This window comes from Festucalex cinctus, chromosome 4 (assembly GCF_051991245.1).
Source record: "Festucalex cinctus isolate MCC-2025b chromosome 4, RoL_Fcin_1.0, whole genome shotgun sequence".
Classification (NCBI taxonomy): Eukaryota; Metazoa; Chordata; class Actinopteri; order Syngnathiformes; family Syngnathidae; genus Festucalex; species Festucalex cinctus.
Window position 1 is genome coordinate 26,311,265 of NC_135414.1, and position 19,106 is coordinate 26,330,370.

The window sequence follows — 19,106 nt, forward strand, 5'->3', positions numbered from 1 at the left end:
GTTATGCTTACCCCACCTGGTGGACAGATGACAATACAACAGTACACTCCAGTCGTTTCTGCAGACTACAGATGGTGTAAATACTTTGCACTGAAAAGTAGTTCATTTTCCACCACTACCTTAACTTTCTTAGGTATGGAGTTCACCAGAACTGCCACTGGAACCCTCTTACACTTCTCCATGACAGAGATGTTCAATAAGGTTTAGGTCTGGAGACTTGCATGCAGTCCCTAAACTTTACCCTCAGCCTCTTTCACAACGAAGTGGTCATCTTGGAGGTGTATTTGGGCATTTTGGGGTCATTTCAAGAACTTACTGAAAATAGGATTTCAAACGTGCCAGATATTTACACTTATATGACCACCAAGGTGGCATAAAAAGTGCCAAACAAGTTTAAGATAAATTTTTTAAGTGTCTGTTTGTCTATTGTTATTAATCAAATAGTAAGAAAATGACTGTAGTGAACAGCAAAGGACTGAATACTAATTCCAACATTGAAATATACTCCGAATAATGTCCTTGAGATTGGATTTGGTTTACGAGCGAATCAGCACAATAAGAGACACGTAGGTTTGCAAAATAATTAAAATTAAATAATTCCGGTCTCATGCAGAATGAAAACTTCACTTCATGGAAAGGAAATACTGTACATCAACATCAAATATGTTGTGAAAAATATAAAGCACAAGAAAGGTGAGATAAGGGGCAAACACCAAAATACTCGACTCTTCAAATTTTCTATATAAATGCATTTATTTAAGTTATTTCTCCTCATTCAAAGTTTGCAGTGTCTATAAAAGGGGACAGTTAGAAGCGCTGCACAGTGTGACAAAAACAAAACCTGCTAGCAACCTGCGGCTGAGTACACTGTTCATATATGTACATAATGTACATTAGGATGTCGGTATATACACAAATATACACTTTTACAAATGGGCAACAATGCATCAAGCATAATCATGTCCTTTCTTTTTTTTTTTTGTTATCGGTTGCCGATACTTCAAGCATGAGATTTGTCCTGACCCAAGTCATATTCTAATACCTAAAGGTTGGTAAATTAAAATGGATGCTAATGTAGTAGGATTAGCAAGAACTGTGGACATAAAAATGAAATAATAGAATCTGAAACTTGATTTTTACACTTTCTCTTGTCAATTCAATTCAGTCACGCATCACTTGAAAACTGCACGCATGCTTTGGATGTATTTGTCACAAATGTTAAGACATTAAATCAGAGGTTTATACCCTGTGGAAAACTTTTCTAATTCATCCTCATACAGAAAAACAAAAAACAAAAAACAAAACGAAACTTTGGCACGACGTGCTTAAGATGTAAACATTCAATCATCAAATAATTGGGATTGTGTTTTATATGAATGGCATTGAATTAAAAAAAAATAAAATCTGGTTGAACAAAATTGCAATGTTGCCATGGTAACTCAGATATGTGCTGTTTGGTTCCAAGTGGCTGAGCAGAGACAACAGTCCATAAAAGCAACAGCTATTAAATGATGAAGCCTGAAACTCTTTGGTGGCGCATCATTGATTTGAGTACACAGGTACGGAACCATTTTCTTATCAGGGCCCACTCCAGGTTAATAATAATAATAAAAAAATAAAAAAAAATAAAAAATAAAAAATAAATAAAAAGTCCTCCGAGGGCCACCTTGTTTTTATGACAAAATTGGAGGCAGATTTTAGAACACCATGACGGTCCGGCTCAAATCCTCGATGCAGGTTCCCACCCTGTTTGGGCAATATTCGCTTTCTGTTTGGAAAATGTCATTTTCAACTCCTCCAGTTGCTACTGTATTGCAGTAGAGGGCGCTGTACACCAAAGAAAATGTTCTATTCTCCAGGAAGGTTTCTACAATACAATGCATCCAACATTACAAATGTGAATAACACTGCACAATACAGAACACACGGTAGCATGGAAACTACACTTTCTTGTTTTTAATGTAGAATTTCAACCATCTTGTGTGTGTGTGTGGGGGGGGGGGGTTGCCATGACAACACAATAATTACCAAAGTGACTGCTTTGAAGAGTTGCTAATACTTGATAACACTTCTGTTTGGTAGTCTAAAATGTTGAGTCCATATTCTAAACATACAAATATTGAGACAAAATAAAACATTTTTTTCAGTTGTCCAAACACAACCCCCCTCAATTAACTAATATTTGGGTCTTCTGAGTACAGTACAGTCACCATGGCAACAAGATTTTCCTCACAACCAAGCCCTGTGTCTGCCCTGGCACCCATGGGTGCTGGCAGCCCAGCGCAGAAGCCTATCAAGTGTCAGGATAGGCTCTGCAAGCAGCTGCAGTGTCAGCATGGTCGCGTCAACTGAAGTTTAAGACACAAAACAAAAAAATTGGCCAAAGACAGAAACTTAAAGCAAACAAACAAACAAAAAGAAACTAGTGTGAGAAGTGGAGAGAAAGTTGGAGAAATAATAATAAAGCTATAGCCGCCCCCACCCCCGCCTCAAGTGCATAATTTTTTGGTATTTGATTTAAATTCTTTATCTGGTCATTAATTGTGTAAAATTGTATTATAGCAGGTAACAATTGTTTATGATACACTAGCATTGCTGTCCGAGGACAAGCTCGTAAAACACATGCATCATTAGGTGTGGCGCTATCGAACCAGTCAAAACATTTTTTCCCCACAATGGGTATCTCCATCCATCACTAGAAATTTCCTTCGCAACAGACCACACCTCCACAATTCAATTTGCATCGGAGTCACACAATGATATCGCTTTCATTTTAATTAAGCAAGCGTCATGATTTCACAGTTTGACTAAGCAATATTTTCTGGAGAACTGAATCCAATGTGTGCAGCATATTAATGAGGGAGTTTGCAATTTATATATATAAAAAGTTATCTCTAGCTAGACTGTACCTAATTTAATTGGCAAATTACTGCCGCCATATTATCTTTTTCTTCCACTGCAAAGAAACCAATGTGAATTGATGATGGCTGGATATTTAAATGTGCTTCTGCCATCTAGCAGTAGTGGTGTGAAGCACTCAAATTTAAAAAACTTACTCATCTGTCAATACCACAAAAAAAAAAAAAAAAGTCAAACTACTGTCTAAAGTATTATTATTATTTTTTAACTGAAAACTCCCTCTTTAACAAAACAAGTCGCCATGTTTGCAAGTCTATGTAAACATTGCAAAAGATTACAGTACATTATGGTTGCGTCAGTTGTGTTCTTAATGCTTTGTGATGTCAACAGACAGCAAGAAAAAGGTATCTACCATAAATAATTGTTCAACAAAAGCTTCATTAAAAATCAGGCCAAAATTAAATGTTTGTTTGTATTAATAATAATATATGTCTTAAGTTCACCACAAATGATAGTTTGTCCCATGTTGAGAATAAAAGTCCTCACAATTTAAAAAAGATCCAAATTAGAATTTAACCTGTATTTGTTTTACTTAACATCTATAGGTGCTGCAGATGTGGTTTGAGATCTCCCGGTGGGTTACAATAAATCATTTGGACAAACACTTCTTACCAAATGCGGCGCTTCGGGTCAGAGCTACCACTGAGAGACTAATAGGAGCTGGTGGTGATAACAGAAGTTCCACTATTTATTCCTGTTACCTCTAGTGAGAAACCGCCCCAACGAGTAAATAACACAAATTCAGTCTGATGTGCTGAGCAAAATAAAAATCACAAACAGAAATTGTATAAAACGGAGGCACTCCCGAGGGAGTAGCCTAAGAGCAGCAAGAGTAAAGAAAAGACATCAATCCTCTAGAGTTCACTGTCCTTGCAGTTTGTTTGTTTTTCAATTTGCTAAAGAGAGAAAAAAGAAGTAAACAAAAATAGGCTGCTAAGAGCTTTGTGGTGTGTTGTTGCTTTAAAGACAAAAGAAGGATGCTAAAGTGCAGCAGCCAGTGCTACAGCCTGAGGAGAGAGCACAACTCCTCAACGTGGTACTCCGTGTTCGCCGACAATTTCCTCCAGAGCGTCGCTGCCTGTTGCGGGGGAATCCCCTCTTCAATTTTTGTTTTGGGGTTAAAGATTAGTAGAAAACATTTTTCATATCCAACTCATCTCTGCTGATCCTGTAAACCGATGAGATTCAACATAAGGAAAAAAAAACAAAAGTGTTTGTTTTCCTTCAATTCGACAGTTCTGGCTCGGTTCGAAAAACCTTGTTTTTGTTTTTATAAAAAAAAAAATAAAAAAAAATAAAAAAATAAAAAAAAATGCTCCTGCAAACTTCCACAAATTAACAGTAATTAAAATATTCCAAATAAAATAAAATAAAAACACTCAGGTTCATTTTCACCAGCATTCAAGAAAAAAACTAACTCAAAAGAATTCACGTTATTTTGCCTCCCAAACCATCAATGAGAAAAACACTGAGGTATGTAGTAGTTGGATGGAAAGCCTTCATCGCTTTTATCCCTCTCATCATCATCATCATCAGCGTCACCAGCACTGGTCCTCCCACTAAATATGGTCAGTTGCCTGTTTAAGGTCTACAAAGGCCCTCCGCCAGTCTGTATGTTGGAGGGGGAGGGGGGAGTGGTGGTGTAGAAATGACCTCAGACCCCTGGGCAGGAAGGAGCGAGATGGATCAATTCATCCATCACGTTTGTCTTTCTCCTCCAGTCGACATCTTCTACTTTCTTCTTAAAAGTCAGTTGGTGTGTCATGCTCTTAAGTGGAGCACGATGTCTAAGTGGCGGTGTTGTCCCCTAGGATTGTAAATTGAGGGTGAACTTCCATTGCTGGCTCAGGTTGGGGCTGCACACCTCCACAGTGAGCCCACCCATGCGGGCACTGCGGCTGTCGAGACACAGGTTACTGCCCACGTGACGAAGCTTCGAGTTGGACTCGATCTGCTCCCATTTCTGCTCGGGGTTGCAAGGCAGAGACGGCACAAATCAGTGGTTTGCAATGTGGACATTTCAAGACATGTCGGTGGGGGTGGTTGTAAAATGTATCCTCATTTAGAACACTCAACACTTACTGAATTTGGGAATGTTTAGCGTTTCAGGATTTTTTATTATTTTTTTTGCATAACTTGCTGTTCTCAAAATTCACCTCAAGGGCGCCCCTGGGGTAACCTAGCAATATTGCGATTCACTCAAGGGAGCTCTCCACATTATCAATCTGATCAATCAACCAATCAAAAAAAAAAAAAAAATGGGTCTGACTGCACAAACGCCTCTTCTCATTAAATATAATTCTTGAAAGCATTAATTAACTCATTCACTAGCAGCCATTTTCACAGAAGCAATCCTGTTTGGGCCCGGCTGGATAATGACTGATTTTGCAAGGCCCACAGAATATTGTGTTTTATTGCTATAAAAACATGGAACCTACCAAATTTAAGATTAAAGTCTCGTCATTTGTATGTGTTTCCGTTTTGCAGCAATTAGCATTAGAATATAGCTAAGTTTCATCAATATTCACAAATCTAATGAGAATTGTGAGTAATTGAGCTTTTTTCCCCAACATGGCCCTGGTTGATCTCCTTTGCTCTGCTGCCACCTGCTGGCCGTTTGTGTAATAACTACCATTTCTGCAACCGTTCTTTGCAGTTGAGAGGCTTCAAAAACATTCTGTATGCTCTAGCATAAAAAACGTATAAATCCGTCTTTGGGACACAAAACATTTAAAATAGAACGTATTTATACGTTTTGGGGGGTAAATGAGTTAAAGGAGGATTAATTTGCCCAACAGTGCTGGTATGTGCTCCTTTTGGTTGTTATGTCTAGTAAATACTTTAGTGTCAGCTTACCTGTCTGCTGTCATTGTCTCGACAGCCCTGCAGTTTGATGAGCGAGCCGGCCGTTCTGTCCACCACTGTCAGACACAAGTCCATGTGTTTGACTGACTTATCCTTGGTCAGGGCCCATTCCTTGACAAGAAAAACAAAACAAAACAACAAAACAAGAACATACAGTTTTAAATGAAGTCAAATAATCTTCAGCACAAGAAGGTAGGTAGGCACTGCCATCGCCAACTTTAATTATAAATTCAAGACATTGTAATGGTGCTAAAGTTGAGTCAGTATTGCATTATATTATCCTCTCTACGCTCACGGGCAACCTTTACAATATAATGAGATGCAAGAGTTACAAGAAAATCCACCTCAAGATAATACCTCTGTCGGAAGGGTGCAGTATTAAATTTAACAATATGCTTAAAAAGTAGAGCAAAAAGAAAAAGTCTTAATCGTCATCAAAGCGCCTCGAAGCCACAGGCTACCAAATTAAGTGTGGAATTGTAATAAGCTATGAATAAAAATGCAATAAATAGGTTACAAGTGTGCAAAGTGCTGCATATTTAAAGTTCTTAAAATTTAAATGGGGTAATGAATGGGTGAAGTGGACGTGTGGGAGTTGTTCAATTGGAGTGGTTGACTCATATTACAGTAGTGTACAATTGCACTGCATCATACTGAGGGCAGTTTATTAGAAATATTAGAAGCCATCAGTTGCATAGTGCTGCTGCAAATTACAAGCAAAATAATAAACACATTTCTGACAGTGTTGATCAAAATTGGAGATTATAATCAATATAGCTGCTTTTGTACGTAGTTCAGTGGCGCTTTGAAATACAAGTTAAATCTGAACACTTGCACCTCACATCATCTTTCCCCTACTGAAATGAATGGAAATGCTATTCATCCCTTCCAGGCTAAAAAATGTAAAAAAATATATATTTTTTTTAAATTAGAAAAACAGCACTCTATAATAATATACTTTATAAAAACACACAGTAGTGGCACAAACAAAACGCAATGAATATATTTCTGCCACATTTGTTTTTTCTTCAATTCAATAGACATTAGTGTACAGAATATACTATATATATATATATATGTATATATATATATATATATATATATATATATATATATATATATACACACACATATATATATATATATATATATATATATATATAAAATATATATTAGGGGTGTTAAAAAAACGATTCGGCGATATATCGCGATACTACATCGCGCGATTCTCGAATCGATTTTTTTTTTTTTTTTTTTTTTTTTTTAGGATTCACACCTTGAGCATGGAAGAATGTTATATGAATGGAACATTAAGCCTTAATATTTTATTTTAATGCTGTTCAAACATGAAACAGATTACAACCTCTATAAGACTGAAATTTCAGATAAATAAATAATACATTTTCATATAAATCTTACACTCTACAAGCTTACTGATTAGTATTTTCTAAATTTGAATGGAAAAAAATCGCAACAATCGACTTATAAATTCGTATCGGGATTAATCGGTATCGAATCGAATCGTGACCTGTGAATCGTGATACGAATCGAATCGTCAGGTACTAGGCAATTCACACCCCTAATATATATATATATATATATATATATATATATATATATATATATATATATATATATATATATATATATATATATATACATACATATACACACACACACACACACACACACACACACACACACATACATATATATATATATATATATATATATATATATATATATATATATATATATATATATATATGTATGTATGTATGGGGATCGTTTCAAATCCCTTAGTAAGCCACAGTACTATTAATCGTTTGTTCTTTGCAGAAGATAAAGATAACGTCCGTCTACGCGTTTTGCATGTGTTCCAAGAAAGTGACACAGGTGCCATGAGTTTGTAATAAATAAATAAATAAATATGTGGTCCTCAGGTGCTGCATGCAATACAAAAAGTAAATTCCACTTCAGAAATTAAGATGAATTAAAAACTAAATAAATAAATGTGTGGATGAATCAAAAAAGATCCAAAATAGTGACTTTGCCTTTTTTTCTTAGCCTAACAATGGTGTTGTAAAACCAAAGAATGTGAATGACGTGTCATGCCATGCGGCAAAGGCAAAGACGTTTCGGTTTCCTCCTGTGAGAAACGTGGGTGGACAACATGTGGGTCTATTTTAAGAACCAAGACAAGCACAAGTTAACACACCTCTGCATTCCCCGATACTCGTATTCGCACGCACGCCCTTCATATATTTTGCATGTGAACGTCACCTTGAGACTGCAGAGGCTATTAGACTCTGTAATTTACTGCGCTCAATTTACTGCTGGCAAAAAAAAAAAAAAAAAAAGAACAGTAAACTATGTTGACAGTTATTGCAGAAAAGACTACTCGCCGTCCTCGAAGCACCACTGCAACCGTTTGACCCTAAGGTGACTCTAAAAGTGTACGTTTAGACATGCTGACCTGCGTGTGTTGCTGCGGTAACGCTACCTGGTTTCCGCCAGCGTTGTGGCACTCGTAAACGCCCACCACGCCGTCGGCAAAATGTCCGAGCGTGTCCAAGCAGTTCCCTCCCTGCTGCAAGGCCCCGAAGGCGATGTCCTGGTGGTCCGGGACACTACTCGCACACACGCGCACAAACATTTGAAATGAATAGTTGTGCAAAAATACAAACGGTTTTGTGCACACTGCACAGTCATGCATACAAAATGAAATGGAGTCATCATCTTACCGCAGCTCAGGGTAGACATTCTCCAGGTACCATTTAAAGGGCTTGCAGGCTAAACGCTTCTTCATATCCAAACGACTCTGGATGCTGAGGGAGACAACCGGGGACAGAGAGGATGAGAGGCTTGTCACTCACGGTGAAAACGGATTCAATTATATAAGTGATGAGAAGGACTATAGAGGCCCACGGCGTAACTGCAGCAGTGCCAACGAGCATGAAGGTGGGGGGGATATGACAACAATGTTCCGAAAATGTCACAAAATATTTCATCCATCTAGAGTTTCTCTGGAGGGCTTTTGTTGTGGAAAACACAGCCCATAAATGCAATTAAATGAATTGTCAACAAATTCTTATGAGTGAACAATGTGCACTGGGAGACAGAAAACAAAAGTTTTAACATGCGTGTTATGAAAGCACTAAAGCAGAAGTCAACCCCCCCCCCCCCTTTTTTTTTTTAAACAATATGTTGTACATGCCCCCACTAGTCTAAACAATGCATTCTGATGAATATTCTATTTGTGGAATATGAAGTAAGCAGCAAAATCCACTACGTTTTATCCATCTCAGGGGGCGGCCATTTTGCCACTTGCTGCCGACAATGACATCACACTTGCTTAGGGTTCAGGTAACGACCAATCACGGCTCAGCTTGCGAACATCACATGACCAAACTCAGAAAACAGGGTCATTAGCTGAGCCCCGTGGAACCATTTTCTGTCGACAGCAGGTAGCAAAATGGCCGCCCTCTGAGATGGATGAAATTGGGTGGATTTTGCTGCTTAAGTCATATAACACAAACGCAATATTTATCAGAATGCTGTGTTTAGACGAGTGGGGTTGAGTGGGTCATGTTAAGAAAATTTTTCGGGTTGTCTTACTCTTAAAGTTAATGTAAATGGTTACAATCTAGGACCTTAATCAGATGAAATTCAGATAAAGAATTTCTTTTTGATCAAGTCTATTAAATGTAATATAATTAAACCCCATATACACAACAAATAGAAATGCGTTTTAGAACCAATATTTCGCAATTTAGGAATTTAAATAGTGTGACGATATCTCGATAAATCGTGATAATTTGACCTCTGATCGATTATTGATATGCCTACATGACACGTATCGATATTTGTAGTTAATATACAACCGCTATAACGGCTCCATTGTTTATTACTTATTGAGCAATTACTTGGCGGCCCACTAGGGGGAGTGCCTCATAAGAGTGTCAGGGAAATGTACGGAAGTCTTCAGGCGAAGAAGACTCATGAGCTTACTTTTACTTGTGTAAGACATTTATCTACCCAGCAAGTGACTCAGTTTTGCATACGTTTGATGAAAAATGTGTATTCTATCTTTAATTTTAAGGTTTTAAAACTGATTTTATGTTTCAACTTTGAAGAAAACAATTTGTGAGGAATATTATTGATTTAATTGGATTTAATATTTAAGTAATTTATTTATTTACTTTTGTAATGTTACACAAAAATTGTGTCACAGACAGTTTATAAAATGAAACAATTGACTATGTGACTGACTGACTGACATGCTGTATGTCAATAGTGTTTAAAAAAAGGTTATGTGATGCGGTGCGCTAAATGAAAAGAATGTGGTGTGTTTTGAAGATGAGCCCTTACTTTCCATACGGCACATTTCTTGCTGAGGGAACAGCGGCATAATAGAAGTTCTTGAACTCGTCCATCCACACCTCAGCGGCTCTCCTGGTGTTCCTGAAAACAGCGCCAAAAAAAAAAAAAAAAACGGAAGAGAGAGAGGATAAATGTGTGCAGCATATCTCAACAGCCATCAAAGGGCGGCGTTCCCCTGTTTGGACAGTCAAGTGGGGTCGTGCGTTTGTTTCTCGAGTCACTGCTTGCTCTCAGTGTGGGTTGCCAGGCAAAGCAAAGCGTTGACACGGAGCCCAGAGCTATTTTGCTATATTTACATTCTTTTCGAATTATGTCACAGATAGCTGTTAAACGCTGAGTCAGCTGGATTCATAGTAATGGCAGATGAGCTATATTGTGGATGATACATACGGCAATTTAGCTTTACAGCCTATATTACAAATTTTCGATATCTCATGAGGATATACCAGTAGTTGCTTACAGAAGGGAGAATAAATAAAACTGCATTATTGGATATACCCTAGTGTTGCCATTAAATTTTATTAGAGGCTATTTTGTAATGTGTTTATATTAGGGATGTCACGATAAGGGCAATATCGTGATATCGTGATAATAAAACTGCCACAATATCGTCATCGTCATGTTCACAATATTTAAAAGAAACACATCTGTTAAAAAAGTCAGGTTGATTTCCATTTGTGCAGTTCTAGCACCCTCACTAGTTTATTAGTGCAATTTCATTTTCAGTAGGGATGTTTTGGCCTTCTATGTTTCAAATCTATGCTAATTGTCAGATGAAGGAGAATCAAATTTGCTTGTGAAGCGATAAGTGTGCTTGCATTAGCAAATAAGTGCCTCAATATTGTTATTAGAGATTGTAGGTGGTTTATATGCATTGCTGTTATGTACAAAAGCACAATATTGTGCTTTTTTTTTTTTTTTAGTATGAGCTCTCGTTTTTACAATATTGTGATCTTTTTAAATATCGCCAACGCCCCCACAATACCGTGATAATTATCATATTGTGACCTTCATATCGTGATGTTTGGATATCGTTACATCCCTAGTTTATATACGTTTATATTTTCAACAAACCAAACAAAAAAAATACACAAATGCTGATATGGATTTTTCAAGGGCACGAATATATATAAACAAGTTGAGGGCGCTTGAAAGGTTTGATTTGCTGAAAGCTGAATGCTAAGATCTGAACGCATATGGAATGCTTATGAAGTAAATTGAGAGACAAATTATGAAATTATGACCTGGTTACTGGACAATGCACTTTGGCAACTGTGCTACGAAGCAGTATTAGACACCTGGTAATGATGATAAGTTATATGTATGGAAGTGGGCGTAGAAAGTGATACTTAAAAAAAGTGCAATGTCTGTCCCATTGAAAATGAATGAGGAAAAGTTTATATTTAATGTTAAATTGTGCAAATACTGTCAGTAATCTGGAATCAGACGATATATATATACCCGGGGAGGCGTGGATTTTTGAAGCAAGTTGAAAGCTCAACAGTGTAAATCAGCAGTAATATGTGGGAGTTACACGGCAAAAAAGTGTGGAGAAAATGAATCACAACAACATTTGTGGGAATGCTTCACCACAATAAACACGTTGTTAAATTAATACCATAAAGAGCATTACAGGAGCATTATTAGACAGAATTTGTGTTAGGCACAGGTGTTTATATAATAACTCTTGTGTTGGAATAGTGTAAATGTACCATTTACAAATCTTCTAACAATGATCCCAAGCTATCATCTGACATTTTTCTAAGCCGTCCGGAGTGAATGCGAGTCACTTAGAATTCGCTGGCGTCTGGCGGGGCGACACCAGATGCAATTTAATATTTATAAAGAAAGAGTTCATCTGAGGAGAACTTCACGCATGAAGTGTTTCTTTCTAAAGATGATGTCTGGACATGTTCTTCATAACCCGCTTGCAATCCTAGCCGAGGAGACGATGTCAACAGCTTCTCTTTCTTATGATCGGCCGCGTTTTTAACAAGGCAGCACAAACTCACTACGTCGGAGCGACCAGAAGAACAAGCAAAATGTCATCAGCCGGGGCCGCCCGTCTCCCTAGGGTGGCCACCAGCAGACATGAAGAGAGTGCCTGGCCTTTTCATCAGTGATAAGCAGCTGCCATGCATATTAAGGACAAATGAGATGCACCATACGCTCTGCCATTTTTCATCACCATCCCCAATGGTTGCCTTTTTTTTTTTGTTTTTTTTTGGGCATGTTGTGTGTGCTGTTTGCAGGTTTTATCTAGTGATGTTCACCAGCAACGGGAAACATCAAGGGCAGCACAAGATAAAAATTGCTGACATTATCATACAAGACAGCAATATAAATAAGCCTCAAATGTAGGGCTGCGCAATTCATCGAAATTCAATCACAATTTCAATTATTGATAGAGCGTCAGAAAACTTACAAGACTTAAATACAGAGGAAAACAAAAAACAAAAAAAAAACTATTGCATCCTACAATTTCAGCAAACGGGCCTAGATTTGGTTCACTTCAACTCAATCCGGTATTAATTATGAATTCTTCTTAAATATCAATGACATGAAAACTACACAAACATTCAATTCCAAATTAAATTTTTGCAAACGGTTAAATGATTTAGTTTATTAATGAAAGTAACACGTGTTATAATAATTTCAGCAAGGGTGAGATGGAAATATTTTCAGATTTCTAATTCAATAATTGTAAATATAAATTAAAAAGATTCTGAATGATTTAAAGTGCAATATGTCAGCTCTTTCATAAATGTAAGAAAGTACTTTTAAATACACGTGAACAGTACATTTCAAGACAAAGAAAACTTAAGATATTAAAATAATCGATTCATGCTTGTACGAATTGATATCAGGTTCGAAAAGGAAAATCGATTCGATATTGATTTGATTTTTTTAAACCCAGCCCTATTTTGTTTACGTTTTACTAATGCAGTGTTAAATTGTGCATATTTGCATGACAGGTAAGAATATAGACAGTTTGAACATTAATTTCCTCCAAAAGGAGGGCATGCTCGTGTCAAAGTTCACAGTACAGATTGTTTGCAAGAATCAGTTCACCAGCTGATGTGACTCAACGGTGCATTAAAATCTCACTTGCACAGCTTCAAATACGCAACACAGCGACACTGACTGCACAATTCATTACGCTCATCAAATGAGATGATAAAATCCTAATGGCTACATAATGGCGGTGTGTGTGTGAATATGTTATGGTTGAATATTAACTCATTCACTCCCAGCCATTTTCACAGAAGCAATCCCGTTCGCTCCCGGCTGTTTTTCTCAATTTTGACTGATTTTGCAAGGCCCACAGAATATTGTGTTCAACTGCTATAAAAACATGGAAGCTATCAAAAGAAAGATTCTCTTCTTTCATCAGGAAAAAAAAAAAAGTGTTTCTATCTGTTTCCGTTTTGCAGCAATTAGCATTAGAAGACAGCTAAGTTTCATCAGTTTTCACAAATCTATTTAAAATTGTAAGCAATTTAGCTTTTTTTCTACATGGCCCTGGTTGATCTCCTTTGCTCTGCTGCCACATGTTGGCCGTTTGTGTAATAACTACAATTTCTGCAACCGTTCTTTGCGGTTCAGCGGCTGCATCAAAGCCTTCTGTATGCTCTAGTATAAAAAACAAAACAAAAACAAAACAAAACGTATAAATACGTCTTTGGGACACTTAAAACCTTAAAAAAACAACATATTTACACGTTATTGGGAGCAAATGAGTTAACAGTGTAATTGAATGTTGGTCTTCAGCAGCTAAACACTGTCTAATAAAGTCACTCCCCAACATTACAATGTTGACTGCCTAAAACGTTATTTATGAAAATCATTTGTCACCTTGCAAAGACGGTGCCGCTGCCACCAGGGAAGGTATAGGGGTGCTGCTTCCTGAAAACGTGTCCAACCCGGCTGCACGGGATGATTTCCAGACTTCCGCCGCACTGCCACACACGAAATGAGATCTCTGAAACGCAACAACAGGCGGGCCCATAAACAAACACTGGATTATTACGGGAGCTATCAGCGCCTCGTAAATGTCTTCGGCGTCGCGGCGGTGTCAGGCTCGCTCGCCGACATTCCATTCATCGGAATACGTGATCAAATAAACGTGCGCGTTGGCAATCTCGCTTCATTAAAAATCCCATCAAAGGAGAACGCGACGGTCTGACAGCTGCGTGCGACAGACAAATTCCCAACTTCATTTGAACAAAATTAAGAGGGAGACAGGCTTTATGGCAATATGTTTAGGGATGAATCGCAATATAGAATGTGATCTAGGCCGCATTCCAAACAAACATAAAGTGCTCCCAGAAGAACGGAAGCTTTAAAAGATGCAAAGGGAAATTAATCTCAAACTTATTTGAACTTCTTAATGGCCAAACGTCCCGATAATTTTGCCTCCTACAAACCGGACAAAAGGTTTTAACAAGCTTTACAAGTCTATTGACTTGATGATGCACTTCTCGTACGATATGCGATACAAGGCTCACGATAAAGATTATCTCACGATATGACAATACCACGATTAATGTTATATTGGTCAGGTAATAAATCCACGATAATGTACGACAAAACTACTCAAAACATAAACTGATGTTTTTTCAATGAGAAAATAGTTAAACACTCTGATCATGCACCATGTCAGTCAGTCACAGTCATTTGGTTCATTTTATAAACTGTGACAATTTTTTTGTGTAACATCGCAAAAGTAAATAAATATTAAATCCAATTAAATCAATATCAATTTTCCTCAGAAATTGTGTGCTTCAAAAAGTGGAAACATAAAATGTTTGAAAACATTAAAAATGAAAATATAATACACTTTTTTTTTTCATAGAAACGTATGCAAAACGGAGTCACTTGCTGGACAGATAAATGTCTTACACAAGTAAGCTCATGAGTCTTCTTTGTTGGAAGACTTCCGTCCATTTCCCTGCCACATTTATGAGGTGCTCCCCCTCGCGGCCCGCCAAGCAATTTCTCAATAATTAATGAACAATGGAGCCATTATAGTGGCTGCATATTAACAACAAATATCAATACTTGGCGTAGGCATATCGGTAATCTATGGGAAGACAAAGTATCATGATTTATCGCGATATATCACACTCCTATTCCTGACATTTACATTAGCTGCACTCACCCAGATTTTCTCCTCCCCAAACATCCATCATCATGTCATATTTCCCCAAAAGCTCAAAGTAGTCCTTATCCATGACAAATAGACCTCCTGCTATCATCGGAGTCCTGTACGGGACAAGAAAGCAAATGATTTTAGTAGTTGGTAGTCAGAATGTTATACAGTAGGTATGAGAAGATTTATGTTGTGTGTGTCTTACTTTATAGGGGCGATAGGGTTGCCTTGTCTCGCTCGTCTCTGGTCCAGAGTCATGTAATCCCACTTAAACACCAAATTCCAGTCAAAACCTACACATGTATAATGCATTAATTAAGTTGCAGTTTGTTTGAGTGCACATTACTTTGTCATCATGTTTTAGTGCGAAAGCCTTCGTCGACAGAACAAGTGAAGAGCACGTCGAGTGTGCCTTAACAACACTTTATGTGGTACCGTCCGTATCAGCGCAGCCGGAAAGCACACTTGACATTGAACGTATTGAATGCTGCCGTGTTGAGGTCATGCTCACTCGCCCGTCTCTAATCGTGCACTGTACCTCCTTTGAGATCAGCCGAGGCTCCCACATACTGGAAGTTGTCCATGTTGATGACATCAATAATGGGAGAAACCACTCGGGTTTTATCCTGGAAAAAGAGAGAGAAGAAACATAACTGCAACTTTCTGTCCAGATCGGAGACAACAGTGGAAGTCAATAATCATTAATATATACCAGTACATACATTTTCCTCACCAATGCACACTACAGATAAACACACATTCCAGCTACAAAAAATGGTTGCACAAGTGGGCAAAGAGAACATATTCATTTTGTGTAGACTGTCAGTTGTGTAGACTTGAGTTGATTAATCGATCAAGAGAAACGGCATGCACGGCTTTGTTGCATAAAACAGAGGCACATCTCTTTCCATTGCAGCGCGTTTGTACCATTCGCTAACAGAATGAGCTACACCGATTGCTACAAAGTGCTTCATGTCCTGTTGTTAAAACGTTTGCCATCGATACGGGAAATAAAAACTTGCCTCCAAATGTTAAATTAGTGTAAAACAAATCACAACAATTAATCAAATTTAGTCAAACTACTAAAGAATGGAGATAAAAAAAAATCCTTTTCTAACTTGGAAGACAAAACAAGGTCTATCTAATATGGATGAAGAGTTCACATCATTGCTAAAACATAAAAATCCGCTTCCAATGAATTAAATAAAGAACATTTTTGTAATATCTATTCTTAATGGTCTTCCTTCAAACAGCCAACTAATTTGCAATGAAGCTCAGTTCATTTATATTTTAGTAAAGCTAACTTTTTTTTTGTCTTTAATCTTGTTGAAAACATTTTCTACATAAACTAATTTGCACAACACTACAAACCAGTTATTACCATAAATTAAATACCACACTTTTGATATAGTTTGAATTTCAATATCAAAACATTTCTGAAGCCATTTCCTCTTGTACAGAATACACATGATCAACATGACACTGACTGCCAGCCAGCCATCTCCGTGGGTGCAAGCAGGACCTCTGACCTCTGTGAGTGAAGCGCAGAAAAGCAAACTTTCTGCTGATATAAATAAGCACACTCTGTGATGAAGTCATTGGCAGTGCTGTGATGCTGCATATTTTTAAAATACTGAGAGGCAGCAAGGAGAGAGAGAGAGGAGAGAGAAGGGAAAAAAACAAACAAACAAAAAACACTTCCACCCTGAAATTATTCCAGTGCGTTAAGTGACATTTTGAAGGTGTTTAGTGGCAGGGATTAGGGGTGTTAAAAAAAATCGATTCGGCGATATATCGCGATACTACATCGCGCGATTCTCGAATCGATTCAATTTTAAAAAAAATCGAATTTTTTTTTTTTTTTTTTTTTTTTTTTTTTTTTTTTAAAGAGCTCAGAATTGTTCATTCGGTAGTCTTACCGATTCAACGTCTTATCATCATTGCCTTTTTTATTTATTTATTTTTTTGTGTGTGTGTGAATCGATTTTTAAACTTCCATTTTTAATGGAAAAATATTCAACAAAACGTCTGACTTCGGGTTAGGATTCACACCTTGAGCATGGAAGAATGTTATATGAGCGGAACATTAAGCCTTAATATTTTATTTTAATGCTCTTCAAACATGAAACAGATTATACAACCTCTATAAGACTGAAATTTCAGATAAATAAATAATACATTTTCATATAAATCTTACACTCTACAAGCTTACTGATTAGTATTTTCTAAATTTGAATGGAAAAAAATCGCAACAATCGAGTTGTAAATTCGTACCGGGATTAATCGGTATCGAATCGAATCGTGACCTGTGAATCGTGATACGAATCGAATCGTCAGGTACTAGGCAATTCACACCCCTAGCAGGGATAGTGTATTTTTCTTAAAAGTGCAGACAGCTGTTTCAAATTAGGCCAAATGATAGGATTTTGCACCCATTCAACTAACAACAAAAGCGTATCATCACTTGAAAATGTCAAGTCTTTCACGAATATAAAAGAAAAGCGATCATTTTAGTAACTCGTGGGTAAACTAAACTCATTGTAGATTGCGCTATATAAATAAAGATGACTTGACTTCACTTCTAAATTACAGTACTGAAAGCTGTTCTACATACAATCAGGCCTGGACTGGGCCATTTGGAAGAGCGGGACAACACCCGGTGGGCCGCCAGAGGGCGCTATTTATTTGAAATCGGTAAATAAAGCGCCACAGCATTATTATGACATCGTCATACAACTGCACTATCAAGGCTACCACTGTAGGCCATTATATTGCACATAGCACAGACTGTGTACCTTTGTCACTAAAGGTGTTACCAAGTCACGTAATACCAAAATTAGCAAAACTTTAATCCACAATAAGAAACAATAACACTGTAACTACATTAAACCTCGTCTGTACAAAGATAACACATTAAAGAAGCGGAAAGTTAGCGTCAGTCAGCTCAGTAGTGCGGCAGAAGTGGTGAGACTAGGTTTCAGAATAAAAGCATGAACAGGAAGTACGGTGTTAGCTGCCTTAATTTTGCTGGTTTAACTGCGTTTGCTAAATGTGCCTTGTTAAGTGTAAAATGTCTTATCCCAGTTTATGCACACTTTTGACTAGTGGTTCCTTTTTGTCCTTTTGCCCACTTTATGTTCACTTTATGTTCAAATGAACACTGATTATGATCTCGTCAGTGCATTCAATTGTAAATTTGATTTCTGATCAAATGCAATATTAATATCGTCAGAGCGAATGCTAATTTATTTAACTTTGATAAACTAATAAATGTAAAATTGTGTATGTTCATTAAAATTTGAACTAAAGTGGGCCGGTCTGAGCCTTGAAACACCAGGGCTGAAAATAAGTCCTGCATACAATCAATACACAATGAGAGAGCTGTATTACAATACACTTTGAGCAGGTATGGTACCTCTATGAAAGTGTTAATCAAAACTGAGAATCATTTTCAAGTGTTAAGGCCGAATGAGACAGAACTGAATCAGGCTCATACCAACTTGCAACAACAGAAATTCTGCAACCACTGAACAACATTTTTACGTACCAATATCATATGAATGACAAGCAACACTGTTATTATCAAAGAAAAAGTGAATTTCCCTAGCTGCTTTAGCGACATTATACTGTATTTCAGATGCTGTTGGCAACGATAGCTCCATTCATTGACTGTATTTCTGCAATTTGACAATACAAACTCTCTACGCCTGTGAAAATGACATTTATTATTGTGGTTGTAGTTTGGATTAGGAACTATAAGAAAGTCACTCATACTGAGAGTAGTTTC

General features: G+C 37.3%; 1 protein-coding gene across 2 annotated transcripts in view; it reads right to left on the reverse strand.

Annotated features, from left to right (window-relative positions):
- Nucleotides 1-4,209: 4,209 nt before the first annotated feature.
- galnt2 (UDP-N-acetyl-alpha-D-galactosamine:polypeptide N-acetylgalactosaminyltransferase 2) overlaps nt 4,210-19,106 on the reverse strand; it is a 48,154-nt gene continuing 33,257 nt past the window's right edge. The window contains exons 8-16 of one of the 2 annotated variants that reach the window (XM_077519933.1): nt 15,858-15,945; nt 15,525-15,612; nt 15,329-15,432; nt 14,023-14,149; nt 10,156-10,248; nt 8,529-8,612; nt 8,261-8,414; nt 5,776-5,895; nt 4,210-4,882 (exon numbers count right to left, since the gene is read on the reverse strand). In XM_077519933.1, the coding sequence (XP_077376059.1) occupies nt 4,727-4,882; nt 5,776-5,895; nt 8,261-8,414; nt 8,529-8,612; nt 10,156-10,248; nt 14,023-14,149; nt 15,329-15,432; nt 15,525-15,612; nt 15,858-15,945 (1,014 nt within the window). In that variant the 3' untranslated portion in view covers nt 4,210-4,726. The remainder of the gene's footprint in view (nt 4,883-5,775; nt 5,896-8,260; nt 8,415-8,528; nt 8,613-10,155; nt 10,249-14,022; nt 14,150-15,328; nt 15,433-15,524; nt 15,613-15,857; nt 15,946-19,106) is intronic. The other variant, XM_077519934.1, reaches the window with a different exon arrangement.